This window comes from Thunnus albacares, chromosome 17 (assembly GCF_914725855.1).
Source record: "Thunnus albacares chromosome 17, fThuAlb1.1, whole genome shotgun sequence".
Classification (NCBI taxonomy): Eukaryota; Metazoa; Chordata; class Actinopteri; order Scombriformes; family Scombridae; genus Thunnus; species Thunnus albacares.
In genome coordinates, this window is record NC_058122.1 from 5,753,531 (window position 1) to 5,767,997 (window position 14,467).

At 42.7% G+C, this 14,467-nt stretch overlaps 1 protein-coding gene across 11 annotated transcripts in view; it reads left to right on the forward strand.

Annotated features, from left to right (window-relative positions):
- caskin1 (CASK interacting protein 1) overlaps positions 1-14,467 on the forward strand; it is a 115,587-nt gene that overhangs the window by 94,108 nt on the left and 7,012 nt on the right. For 6 of the 11 annotated variants that reach the window (XM_044331377.1, XM_044331383.1, XM_044331386.1 and 3 more), the window contains 11 exons: positions 55-159; positions 1,032-1,150; positions 3,312-3,393; positions 3,955-4,067; positions 6,835-6,945; positions 9,429-9,530; positions 9,797-9,935; positions 11,110-11,253; positions 11,434-12,665; positions 12,775-13,074; positions 13,348-13,936. In XM_044331377.1, the coding sequence (XP_044187312.1) occupies positions 55-159; positions 1,032-1,150; positions 3,312-3,393; positions 3,955-4,067; positions 6,835-6,945; positions 9,429-9,530; positions 9,797-9,935; positions 11,110-11,253; positions 11,434-12,665; positions 12,775-13,074; positions 13,348-13,936 (3,036 nt within the window). The remainder of the gene's footprint in view (positions 1-54; positions 160-1,031; positions 1,151-3,311; positions 3,394-3,954; positions 4,068-6,834; positions 6,946-9,428; positions 9,531-9,796; positions 9,936-11,109; positions 11,254-11,433; positions 12,666-12,774; positions 13,075-13,347; positions 13,937-14,467) is intronic. The other 5 variants (XM_044331381.1, XM_044331385.1, XM_044331378.1 and 2 more) reach the window with 4 other exon arrangements.

A 14,467-nucleotide genomic window follows, 5' to 3' on the forward strand; every position in this document is an offset into this window, starting at 1 on the left:
TCCTAGGTCAGTTTAGGGTCAGTTAGCGGCTAACAGTGGTGTTCTGTGTTGAAGGTTGTCGCGGCTCAGAGGCAAGTCCTCACAGCTCTCCCACCCCGTCCAGTGGGCCCCATGGAGGCTCCAATGAAGATATCTGGGTACTGCGCAAGCCTGTGGCAGGTAACTAAGCCGCACTGCGCTGAGACCTGAACCCCTGACTCCTTAAACTCTGACCAGGGGTCAAACAGTATCTGACGTCCGTTCAAAAAAGGCTGATAAAGCTTCTCTGCCTTGCAAGTGGTTTTGTAAATGTCCCCAAGAAAAGAATCTATCCAGTCATTTCATAAAGCTAAAACACGATGCTGTTTGAAGGCTTTCAGATACTCTTTGACCTGCTCCTGACAGTCTCCCATGTCCTGCTATCCCTCCATCCAAAGCTTAGCTGAACTCAATGGCCTTATGTGTAGAACTGCAGCCATCTGCATCGGTCTACAGTCTGTGTGTGTGTGTGTGTCTTTCCAACTAGATGTATGGAGGTGTTTTCAGGTGAGAGAGAAGAAAACCTAGGAAAGAAAGGAGAGAGAGGGAGAGTGAGAGAAGACATATTGTGTATGTGAAAGTGAGAGATGTGTCTTGTTTACTTCACTTCTGCGTTTGTCGCTCACTTGTCCGTCACCCTGTCTGTCTGTCTGTCCATGTCCGTCCCGTCCATCCAGCCATGCTGCCCAGTGCATTTCAATGGAGAGTCACACCTGTTACCACGTTGCTTTGGATATCAGCTAAACCACTCAATGTGTGTGTGTGTGTGTGTGTGTGTGTGTGTGTGTGTGTGTGTGTGTGTGTGTGTGTGTGTGTGCGTGCGTGTGTGTGGGGTGTGTGTGTATGTCTGTATGCATCCATCTGTTTGTTGCATGTGTGCATTTGTATGCACAAAATCTATACATATTGTTTGAGCGGTTGCATGCGTGTGTGAATGCATGTTTGTGTTTTTGTGTGTGTGTGTATGTGTGTGTGTGTGTGTGTGTGCGTGTGTGTGTGTGTGTGTGTTGCAGGTGGAGACCGCAGCAGTGTGGGTAGCTCTGGCAGTGTGACCAGTGTGAGGTCATCAGGCAGTGGTCAGAGCGCCGGCAGTGCCGCACACATCCTCCATGCACAGGCTGAGGGGGTTAAGGTACGACACACACACACTTTAAAATGCTGCCACAAACATATGTGTGTATACACGCTGCAGCTTTATATTAATTGTAATCAAAGGAACCTAGATCTAACAAACCGAAGAGAACAATTAGCTGAAGTGTTGTTTGTGGCTTATAGAAATAAGAATTTAGAATTTACTTTGCACACTTCTAAAAAAGATGTAAAGGTTTATGTCCAATTTGTCTGAGTTTTTTAAGCTTTGTAATTTTGTGTACAGCACTGATTAATTAATCTCAATGATTTGCTAGTGTAACAGAGTCAGTCAAAGCAGATCAGCTAAACATGCAGAAATGTAAAATTTGTATACAAGCACAATTCAACATATATGAAGAATACATTTTTAATATGCATGAATAATGAATTCATTCTTTAAAAACCAAAATTCCTGTAGCCCATTTTAAGAAATGTGTTTCCATGGAAAATATATGCACATAAAGTACAGATGGGTGACAAATTAAAGGAAAAACCTGAATAAATTAGTGGAAAAACATAACAAATGCAGATGCTTCTATGAAGAACACAAGAGGTCATTGGATGGTGTAATGAGTATGAAATGGTATGGCTTTTACAATTACCCAGTTGAACACCTATGTGAGATTTTGGAGCGACATGTCAGAGAGCGCTATCCACCACCATCATTAAATAAGGGAATATGTTTTGGAGGAATAGTGTTCATCCCTCCAGTAAAGTTCCACAGACTTGGAGAATCTATGACAAGGAGCTTCAAGGAGGCCTGTAGTGACCCACCACCCCACTAAAACACTTAACATGGTTTGTTCCTTTAATGTATCAGCCGTCTATACACTCTAACGTTTAGATACACAGACAAACATACGATCATAAGTGTGATACTGTCCAGGTGCTTATTTATTCATAAAAACAGCAAGTTTTCAGACATTTTCAGCTGACGTCCTGTTAAGAAACTGCAAGTCTGACACTTTTAAACCTTGTAAAACATCCACACAGCAAAATTAGTCCCAAGTGCAGCCCAGACTGACAGGTAGCATCTGTCTTCTCTGCATCCCACTTAATATACTTCTAATCAGAGCTAGTCAGATTTTCATGGCAGAACTCGTATTTCAGAACTGAGGTTTAAATGTGAATAATGTAGCAACAGTGAGCATGCATCACATCTTTTTTTTGTTTAGACAGACAATTCAGCACAGATTTGATCAATGTTATTTGGAATGATGAAGTTATAGAATTAGCTTTTTATGTTTCTGAGGGAGAAGGCAAAAAATACCCAACCAATTCACTTTTTCCCTTCTGAAAGTACATTCTTGTGTAAAGGCATCCCTGTAGGTGATCCACTAGGAATATATGACCAGTACATGGATGTAGCAGGTCATTGCTGCCTGAAGCAGTAGATAATGTATCATGGCATATCATGATTTACAGAATAATAAACAAACTTATGTGCAATTCATTTTCATGGTAATTTGTCAAAGTGTGTTGTATTATGTTAAAGGACAAAAATGTCCCTAAACAGTAGATCGTTAAAGCTGCACTAATCAATATTTTTAGGTTAACAATGGATCAAAAGACTGTGTGTAATGTGAAAGTTGACGCTTGTAGGGCAGTTCTCCTCAGCTCTACAGAGCATTTTAGCGTCTTTTAGCTCATTGTTTTGGTTTTACAGCCCACAACTTTACTGTTTGGATTGACTCTCACCTCTCTAATCAACAATATTTCGAACAGCAGCAGGCAGATGTGCGAAAAAGCTCTGATAAACCCACTATATACCACCTGCCCAACAGAAAAACAGAGTTAGGAACTAGGTTGTGAACATAGCATTTATAAGCTAAGGAGGCAGATTTTTTGGGAGTTGGTTCTGACAGAAAAAAGAGCTAAAAGTAGAGTGAACATTTGACTCAATTCACCAGATGGCCAGAAACACGATTCCAAATGAATGCAAATGTTGCTGCATATCTGCTAGATTTGTAAACAGGCAACTGTTAGCTAACAGCTTCACAATTATGACATCATGATGTGTTTAAAGCTCGTCCCACTGCTCCCAAGTTGTCAAAAAAATCAATTAACACTGCTTTAATGCAACAAAATGTAAGTTACTACATGCCTGTTCATGTGAATGCATGTGTGTTTGTGTGCTTCTGTGAATGTGTGTGTATCTGCAGCTTCTAGCAACAGTCTTGTCCCAGTCTGCCAAAGCCAAGGAGCATCTACTGGAGCAGTCCAAGTCTGTGGACCAGCCTGCAGGTACAAGAGCAAAAACAAAGGGGATCCTTCTTCATCCCAGTTACTGTGTTTCACTCCGATGAGTTTACTTAAGTTTTAGACATGAATTCACAGAAATCATACTTGCAAGTGTTATGAAACTGCAGATAACGAGGGGGAGGGAGAGTTTTTAAATAGAGAGAAAAAGATGAAAACAACAGAGCAAGAGATTCGGGTTAGAAAAACAACTCATATTCCACTGTTTTTTAAAAAAATGTCATCTCGTCACTTCTGTACACACACACACACACACACATAAACACATACACACAGAGATCTTGGCTGGTTTTACAGACAGATGGCCAAGGCAGAGGATGTAGGAGGAAGCGTAGAAGGATGTGATTGGTTAAGATGGTTTGTCATATCTAGGAAAGCAAGAATTTGATTGGTTGCTTATCAAAGCAGTGAAGGAGACTGACCAGAAATCAGTTAGAGGAGGAGGGCAGAGGTCAATTAGCAAGACCAGTAAACTCATCTGTTGATCGATGCAAATTTATAGTGATAGGGCGAAAGCTTGAAACCAGCCAATGATATTTCTCCCAGCAGGCTCTGCCACCTCCTCTCGGACATCAAGCCAATCAGGCTGTCCACTCCATGAAGCACCGCCTTACGACGCCACAGCAACCAGGAAGGGGGAGGTGCCAGGCGAGGGGAAGGTAGGACAGTCCCAAATGCCCACAGATTCAGTCCTCTCTCCCGCTTTCATACAAACACACACCAATCACACACATGCAGCATCCAACTGCAGCATGATGAGAACGTAGCTCCTCAGTCACCTTAACCACAGCACTCACTCACAAACACACACACCAAGATGTCCCAACGCTTTCTCTCGCAACTGGCCTCGTCCGTGCTGCGAGTGTTCGGATGCAGCCACGACACGGTGAGTGTGTGAGTGCAAGATCTTCGGCTTGATCTTGTATGAATCTGTGAATGAGAAATCTTGCGTGTGAGTGTGTGCATGTGTGTGAGAGAGAGAGAGAGAATCCTGTCCTTCTCTCTTTTATCTGTTACCTGCTATCCATTGTTATTCACACTTTAGTTGCAGCTTCTCCTCTTCCATCGCAGTATTTTTTCTTCTTTTGCTGAGATAAATGTCTTTATATTGATCTTTGGAAGGTACACCTCAAGCATAGCTCATAACTCTAGTTTAGAGATGTCGGTGTGTGTGTGTTTGTGTATGCTGGCAGGTGCCCCAGCAGTGTGCATGGCGTGGGTGGATTAGCTCGGCACAAGAAGTGTGAAATCTGAGCTTACACCACGTACAGTAAGATGTCATTTACTGTAGAGTGTGTATGTGTGTGTGTGTGTGTGTGTGTGTGTTTGTGTATGTGTGTGGGATCGCATTTAAGTTCACATCTTATTGTATAATTATTTCAAGCTTGATGAACCAATGAGCATATTTAAATAGCAGGTGGTCGTGGTGGTTGTGTATGCGTGACTTGCCTGTGAGTGTGTGTGTGTGTATGTGTGTGTATATAAGCCATGTTCTCATGGCCATCTGTTAGCTAGAGTCCCCATTCCTCAGCATCCAGCGTCCTAATATTTCCCTCAGCAGGGTAAAGAGGAAGAAAGACCAATTATCTTCAAGGGACAGAGTGGAGGAAGAAGAGGGCACATGGAAAGATGAAGAAAAGGAGGGAGAGAGAGAAGCAGAACGGAGAAAGACAAGAGGGGCAGGAGGCATGTGGCAGTTTAAAGAGAAAGAGAGTGTGAGAAGTAGTCATGCAGTGGTTTTGCAGTTACACCTAGTCCTGTAGCTCTGCTCCCTGCTGTCACCCATCAGTGTTTAGAACAGGACACTGCAGCAAATCAACAACTCTTTTCACCAAGTTGTATATCTGGTCTCTTACAGCTGATCTGAACTGGGCTACACTAGCTGTTCATAAATCCTTTACTATGTTAGTGTGTGAAGTCCTTTCTAAGTTCTTAGTAGCTACCAGCTAGTTTCAAACCAGTGATTTACTATATCAGGTTGCACCATTACAACTTAAGGAATGTGTTAGCTAGCAAAGACTTTAGCAATTTGTAAAGCAGTTGCTAGCAACATTTGTAGCACTGTCCAGTCAAAAGCAATCCACAGTGTAAACAGGGAGTCACTGCATCAAAAAAAGTTTCAGGAGGCCTAGCAATATATTAAACTTAAGTTGCAGTGCTTTGTCATTGTTGCATTACTGTACAGTTATGCTAGACTAACTGATGTCATTTGGTCATTCAGTCTAGCATTATTGGCATAATATCTGTTTTTTGAACTGAATTGTATTGTTTTTGTGAAAGGTAATTTAAATACTTCACATACTTTACATCATTATTAAACAGAATTTTAAGTCAGGTAAGATATGTCAAACATATTTCATTGTTTCTCTTTACTCATCTTACTTAAGTAATATATGAGCAAGCTATCGTTTGTTGTGTCAGTTGTTTCAGTTAGTTAGACAACTGCTACAATCCAGCAGTTAGTTAGTGTACATTTCCTATTTAGAAATGACTAGTCTCTATGTAACAACTAACCCGTTTTAATTGAGTGATCATTCTAGTGATTTTGCATTTAGTTATAGTTATAGTTACATTATTAGGCTATGAAAATATAGCAGCTATATAGGATGTGTAGAGCAGCCACAGAATGCTCATATAAGAATCACACAGGACACACTGTGTGCATTTAGACCTCAACCAGGTTTACACTGAACACACCTAAAGCACATTTTTGAAGTCCAGCCACAGTCTTAGAAGATAAACCCCCTGAAGAGTAATTAGCTAAGAGTAGTCAGCAAGGCACCATGAACGATAGTTTATATTTCTGGGATTATTCTGGAACAGTTATATGGCCCTATTTCCTTGCTGGTTTGTTGTTATTGTTGTTTTAGATATTCCAAACATAGCTTCAACAAATCTTTCAGCAATCAGCAGTTTCGGTTTTCAGTGGTCACCACCACAATACAGTGTTTATTGATCTCTCCCTTTCAAGAGCAGAGTGCAAGAGAAACAGGATAAAAATCTATTTTGTCTTTACTTTCAAGCTGTAAAGTGTCAAATGCAGATGAACCTGCTGTGGCTAATCTGCAGCTCTCACTGTAGCACTCCAGTTACTGCAGGCAGGACCTTTCTCCTTCCTAACTTTAGCCTGGTTTTCACTCCAGGGCCAAACAGGGCTAACCAGGGTTGATTCATTCACATTCTTGTTGCATAATGTTGCTGAATCATTATAATAATCCATAAATATACAAGAATTTGTCTTTTCAGTAAAGATATACTGACTACATGATTGACTGATAGACATCATCCAAGGACAACAGTTCCTTGCCATACTTTACTAAATTGTGGCTCCTGCTTGCCAGAACTTGGCCCTGCTGAGAAAAAGTGGCTATTGAAGAACCAGACACGGAACCAGTGACAGCATGCCCCCTGTCTTCTCTCCCGTAGAGCTCAGAGGCCGTTGTCCAATGGCTGAGCGACTTTCAGCTGCAGGTCTACGCTCCAAACTTCCTGGGCGCTGGGTATGACTTGCCCACCATTAGCCGAATGACCCCGGAGGTAAGGCACCTGATCCGTGACCCCTGAACCCCAGAGAGGTCACAGGCACCTCCAAGGACCACAATATAGACAAGTCTGCACAGCTTTCAAGATGCATGTATATCACTGCCTTTAGAATCTCTTAAATAAGCACAATTAAATCACTAAACTAAACTGATCTCAGCTATCATTTCCCTGCCTCCTGCCAAACCTGTCCTGGTTTAACCTTCCACCTCTCACCTTTGACCTGATATTGACCTGTGTCTCTCTTTGACCCCTGGTACCCTTTAAATATCACCACTTTAAGGTAATCTAAAATAATTTTCTTGCTTTGCACTACCATGTGTTCTTAATCAAAGTTGTATACATTTGGATTACAATTTACAAACATTATTGTCATGCCTTTGATACTTATGTAGTTTTTAAAGGTGTGAATGAAGTAAATTCATAAAATTTAAAAGGTTAACTATGCATGCATAGTGCATAACCAAAGCATCTGTAAAGTTGCTGGACTGGAGTGGGACCATTACTACTAGCTAAAAAGGTATAAATGTACTTTTTGTGCCTGTATGTTTTCTTAAAAAAGGTTCATTTCAAATAACCTCATTTTGTAGTTTCAAAGCTGAGATCCTAACAACTGAATTTGCATACTGTATGAAAGCTACATAAAAGTAATGCCTCATTCAGTGTTTTAAAGCAAACTTAGCATATTTTGTTATTCATATGAAATTAAATCCCTATAAGAGCACATACAATATATGGTTGAGTCTCGTGGCTCCCACCAACCCCACAATATAAAACCTTAGATAGCCATTTTTAGTAAGCTCTCACAATTGAATCTGTATGCCATCTGCCCAGGAAGAAACATCTGAAAGCAAAAGAGTGGCGAGCGTTCAGCATCTATAGATGTGGATATTTATCTCAGGAGTTGGTGGAGACTAAACCAGAGGTAGCAGGCCATTAAAATGTTTGAGTTACATTAGGCAAATGGCCAGAAACACAACTCCAAATGAATGCTCATGTTGCTCTGTGGTTGCTGGGCGTGTCCACAGGTCTATCTTTGCTAATGTCAGCCACAACAACTTGTATCTCAGAGTTGTGTTACTGTAGGTTACCTTGAGTCTTTCTTCCTCCTTGTGGTCAATAATCACTTAATGCAGCTTTAAATAACAACAGGAAGAAATGTATGTATCCAGTATATATTTTTATTCCTATGATTACTTTGATAAACAAATCACATTTACCCTCTGAAAGTGATGACTTTATAACAACAATTAAAATCACAAAAATAACCAGAGGGTTGTTATGGAAACTAGACTTGTCTTCTTTCCTAAAACAAGTAGAGTAAATGTATGTTCATATCTCAATATTGCATCAGTCCAGTAATAATCTTTTGACTCGCAACCTTGACTGTTATTGTTTTACTGTTATTGCATGTATGTTCAAATTGCACCAGGCAGAATTCTGTCTGAATCACAAACTGAAGCAAAAAAATAGAAAATACAATTAAATACAATTGATTTATTTTATTTTTAATCATAAAATAAAAATAAGCTCTGGTTGGTTTTTGACATTTCTCCACTGAATTGATGAAAAAATAACCAAAGAGCAGATGTTTACAGTATATCCACTCCACACAACCCTCTGACCCTCCCCTCACCTTCAACACTGCTGCTGATGCTGCTGCTGCTCCCTGTTCTGGAGAAGTAGACCAATGCTATCTACCACGCTCACCTACATACAAATAATTTATAGCATATATAAATTATTTGTATCTATACGTACACTCCGTTTAGCTGTGCATGCTGAGGGGTTCAGAACTTCGCTGAGTTATTATTAGAAATATGTCGTAGAATCCTGGCCTCCTACTGTATGTTTGTGTCACATCTGCAGATTATTTATAGGTTATGCAACCAAGTGTGTGTAAGTGTGCTCCAATCTAGGTGAGTGTTGTGAATGTTCATGTATGGTTGCAAAAGTGTGTTCTTGTGTCTCCACCACAACTACCACCGATGTACACAAAAACAAAACTAAATAGACAGTGATGGGATGATGCACTTTATTTGTTAATGAATCACAGTTCCAAATAAATCAGCACTCTATCATTTTTGATTTCACTTAGCATAGCTATTTAAGTCTGTATCAAGGATACAGGAAGTAATCAGTATCAAAATTAGAGTTGGATTTACATAATTTTGGAGAATCGAGCTGATTCTTTCTTTACAGTGCTTCCTTTTCACCGCAGACATTTGCTTTTGCTTTCCTTGCTCTTCTTATAATTTTGAGACATTTACATTTCTGCTCTTTTTCTCTAATCTGGCAAACGCTTTCATCAGATGTCATGCTGTCTCTTGTTTCTTGCAAGTTTTCCTCTGTGTGTGTGTGAGAGAGAGAGAAAGAGGGAGAGATTGCTGGAGTCTTGGGGAGAATTTAATGCACTTTATGGAGGAAAAGCCTACACATGCCACTGCTGTATCTTACTTGTGTGTGTTGTGTGTTTGTAGGATCTGACAGCTATTGGAATAACTAAACCAGGTCACAGAAAGAAGATGACATCCGAGATTAATAAGCTAAGTGTAACAGAGTGGCTGCCTGATCAGAAACCTGTGAGTGAAACCACACACACATACACACACACATGCACACACACACACACACGCATACGGGTTTAATGATCTATAGATGCTTGCCTGGTATAGTGACTACTGTCCTGCTAAAACTATGAGTGTCTGCCATATTTTTATTTGTTGATCAAAAAATGTGAGTATCGGCTGACTTGGTTATAAGTCTAAGTCTGTTTTCAAAGGCAAGCTACCAGTTGAGTTAGCGTCAGCTAGCCTGGTGACCAGTCATGTTTCTGGTGTTCCTGTAGGCCAATCTAGGAGAATGGCTGTCTGCTATTGGTCTAAGCCAATACTATCAAGTGTTAGTGCAGAATGGTTACGAGAACATCGACTTCATCACGGACATCACTTGGGAGGACCTGCAGGAAATAGGCATCACCAAACTGGGTAAGACAGACAGATGTACTCTGTCCACATAAATGCATTTTTTTACATTAGGACATATAGCCACCTTAGCAGTTACAGCATCACCTTTAAAGCACTGCATATGTCAGTGTCTGCCATGAAGTTCAGCACCATAGACAGCACTTCATGCTGCAGTAAAGGAAGGCTTCCCTTCCCTTTGCTATTATTGAGCTACACTTTAGTTATTTAGGTTAGGTTTAGACTGTGTTTTTGGGGAAAGCATTTATATGCTCTCAATTTTATAAGGAGGTGTGGTGTGGACATGTTGAATATGGAGCCCCAAAAACGACAAAATTTAAAGGTTATCAAGACAAGTGAAAAATATAAATGGTTACGTCAATAAATAGTAAATATAAAACAAGAGAGATGCACTTGAAGATTAAAATAATGTTATGAGGAAAAGTGCATGATGTCTGTGGTTTTCCAACCAGCGTTAACCAGCTAACTTTGTTAGCGCTAGCTTGCAGACAAAATGTTTTAGCTAGTGTTACAAGATTTAATCCAGTGATGCTACAGCAGTATGTAGAGACATAGTATATAAATGATTAACATCATGTGCACTTGCAGTTTGCATGTGTAGTTTTATGACCAAAGTCAGCTTTAGCCAGGTAGCTATCTGAATGCTGTCTGCTGGTGTTCAGTGTGTTTAGCTTACAGTGTTTTCAGTTAAGTTAGCTAGCCACACAGTCCTCTTTATTGCTGAATGTGAAAAGGGAAATAAATGATGAGCGAAAAAGGAAAATCAAGGAGTTGATGAATAAAATTAGCTAGTGAAAGGTTACTAGACAAGTAAAATGAATTAAGCCTTAATGTTTTTAATTTTAAAAAAGTGTTTTAGTTGCTTTTGTTTTGACCAACTTATTAAAGTGTTATTAAGCTTTCTACTTATTAAAGTAGAAAGCTTTATATATTTTTTACACTCCATTTTTATTATTAAACCAACATTATTATTAATCTATGTATTCAGTCATATTAATTAATAGTTTCTGGAGTCCATAGTTGCAGACTATGTTTACATTCTAAGTTGAGGGAATATCTATTTTTAAATGATAATAGAAAACATGATTTCTTTTGATAAAAATATTTGAAATCATTGAATTTATCCTTATGATTTTAATGAAACAAGAATTGAAATTCCAATCTGTTAATGTTTTAGGTCATCAGAAGAAGTTGATGCTGGCAGTGAAGCGGCTGGCTGAAATGCAGCGCAGTTCAGAAGGGCGGGGCTCCCTCAGAAAGAAGCCCCCGCCAATCACGCTACAGCAGGAAGTCATGTCAATGGACAGCCCGCCCGCAGACGGTGAGCTAACAGATGATGCATAATAAACTTTTAATGAGATTTAATTTAAATCTAATGAGTATGTGCATGTCTTATCTAATTTTCCCTCAGAGTTTTATTTCTCTCATAGGACAGTCCTGACCTTGTGTCCTATAAAGATGAATATTCTTCTTAATTTGAAGTTTCTTTGTCTGTCTTCAGAGGTCATGTCTCCAAAGATGAGCACCTTCCAGGACAGCGAGTTGAGCAGCGAGCTACAGAATGCTATGACCCAGCCAGCTCAGGAGGTCAAAGCTCAGCGAACCCGCAGCCTCAGTAAAGACCATGATGAGGTGATGACAGGAGGAGGAGGTGGTGGTGGTGGGCCACCTAAGAAGGAAGCGCGGACTATGAGGCAGCAGAGCAGCCAGGGAAGCACCTCCTCCCACAGGGGCAGTGTATCTTCTCAAGGCAAACACCAACACCGTCACTCCCACTCCCACTCCCAGCCTGCACCTCCCTACACACCCCCTCACACCCCTACCAAGACCAGGACCTCATCTTCCTCTTCCACCTCCTCCATCCAGAGCACAGCTTCCCCGCAAGCCAAACCCAAGCCATCCCCTCAGTTTATCCAGGGGGACAGACCTCATTCACCGCGCTCACAACCCCCTCAGTCTCCAACCCACCGCGGAGTTACGAGTACACAGCCTCCGCCCCAACAGCAGCAGCAGCAGCAGCAGCAGCAGCAGCAGCAGCAGCCTCAAGTCCAGCCGCAGCACCAGGCACACCCTCAGCACCACCCACAGATGCAGGTCATGGAGGTCAGGGAGAGCGCACAACCACAAGTACCTCTCCTCTGTCTCCCACCGGAGGCAGAGCTGGCAGAGGGAGATGGAGCAGAACCATCAGCGCTCCAGAAGAAACGCGCCCACAGCCTCAACCGATATGCTGCCTCAGATGGCGAGTGTGATGAGAGAGCAAGAGGAGGAGGCAGAGAAGGAGAAGAGGAAGTAGCGGAAGGTCAGAGCTCGGCCGTTGTCAGAGGGGAAGGAGGTAAATACGCCACAGTCACCCACCGTGTCAGCCGCAGCCACTCCGTCCGCAACCAGGAAAAGAACGTCAACCGCAACCAGACACAGTCCTTTGCTCTGCGCCAGAAGAAAAAAGGCCCGCCGCCACCACCGCCCAAACGCTCCAGCTCTGCCATCTCCAGCTCCAACTCCAATCTGACAGATGCAAACACACAGCCGCTGGCACCCACCACCACGGGTGGGATGCTGGACGTGCCTTACCACCAACAGCGGCGGGCCAGTGACTTGGGGGTGTCCGTGGAGACAGGTGTTGTGGAGACAAACAGCGTGGGGAGTGTGAGGAGCATTGCCGCCATGTTGGAGATGTCTTCTATAGGAGGTGGAGCCAAAGGGATGGCGCTGCAGAAGAATTTCCTGCAGGTATGAGAGTCATAGTAGAAATATTGTCCATATATATTTACACATCAGACAGAATCAAACTTACTAGCTAAAACATGGTCAACCAATGCTATGGTTGTGTGTTTACCAGGTGGGGAAAACACGTGATGCCATTGGTCTGGATGGTGAAGTAGTGAACCGACGACGGACCATCAGTGGGCCGGTCACCGAGCTGGTGGCGGCAGCCAGGCGCGACCAGCCAACTCCCTCCACTTTCCCCTCCCCCTCCACCCAGCCTGAAACTGCCCCTCCACCTGTAACTTCCTCCTCACCCCACCCTCCATCCTCACCCCACCCCAGCTCGGGAGGCAGCGGCAGTTCATCGGAGAACCTGCCATTTGCAGAGGAGGGAAGCCTGACCATCCGCCGGCAGGGTCGAGGAGAAGGACAGGTAGCTATCTATATACATGTTTGTCTATCAATCTATCTATCTATCTATCTATCTATCTATCTATCTATCTATCTATCTATCTATTTTAATATACATTATCTATCTATGTAATGTAATGTTCTAAAATCAAATGTGAGCTAATGTAGTACAAATCCATAGTGAAGCTTCTGTGTTCTGTAAGCTTTATTTGTGTGATCCATGTATCTTTGTCAATGTTTTTGACTGTTTGTGCAAAAATTGCCACTTGTCACGAATGTATGAATTTTCCGTTAGTGTGTATTTTGTGTCTGTCTGCAGGGTGATGGCGAGGGTCCCCAGGGAGACGGTGGCTACACGCAAGAGGACATCTCCATGGTGGAAGCCACTGCGACCTTAAAGCGACGGCCCCGCAGCTCAAAGCCTCACCCCAACGGCTCCGACTTCACCCTCCAGGAGTCGTCCACCGTCAAAAGACGACCCAAGAGCCGCGACAAGGAGCCCGAGGGCTTCGCAGATCTTACGGGGGCTAACGGAGAGCCTGTGGGCAGCGGGGCACCGAACACCACACAACCAGTCCCCTATCAGAACGGCACAGCCACGGTGAAACGCCGCCCGGTGTCTGATGCTGGAGTGACTGAGCAGCCCCAACCGCAACATCAACCTCAACATCAGCCCCAAGTGACTGCTGCTCCTCGCAGGAACAGTGTAGACCAAGGAGGTCCAATGGTCAGTGAAGGAGGTCCAGTGAGGAAACCAAAGCCTCCAGTCTCCCCCAAGCCTATTGTGGCACAGATAAAGAGACAGGGAGGCCCACATACCCCCCCACAGGCTGTCTCCAACAAAAGAGTCCCTCTACCAGGCCCTGGGACACCGGGCAGCCCAGGTACTCAGAGAGTGTGTGTGTGGTGGTGGTGGATGAGAATAGGGGGGACAAAAGACACAAGTTTTTTAGTGCTTTGCTTTTGGGACAAGTAAAAAGTGACGGGTTACATCAGCAGAGTATGTCTTTTATATAGGCCACAGCTCTCTCATCCTGTTAATAAGTTTGCTTCAAACAAGCTAGTTTGGATGAAGTACCGTCTGAACATATCTAAATGCAAAAGTGTTTACAGCTGTTCCAAATCGCCACACTGGAAGGTGGGGTGAATAGCCGGCTGTCAGTGAGCAGAGCGAGACGCAATGAATCATACAAATGGGGATAACAGCACACACTTGTTTGTGCCCACACAAAGTGACAGAAGTAGTTGTGTGAAGATGAAGAAAGAGAGCTTGAGAGTTCAAACCCTGCTTACTTTCTCACCTCCACACACCTGGTCAATTGCCGTGTGAAGTCGACGTGCTTGTCAGTTTCAGAAAGTTGCAACAATTGTCGAACACAACAGCTCAACTTCTGACATTGGAAAAGTGTGGGAGG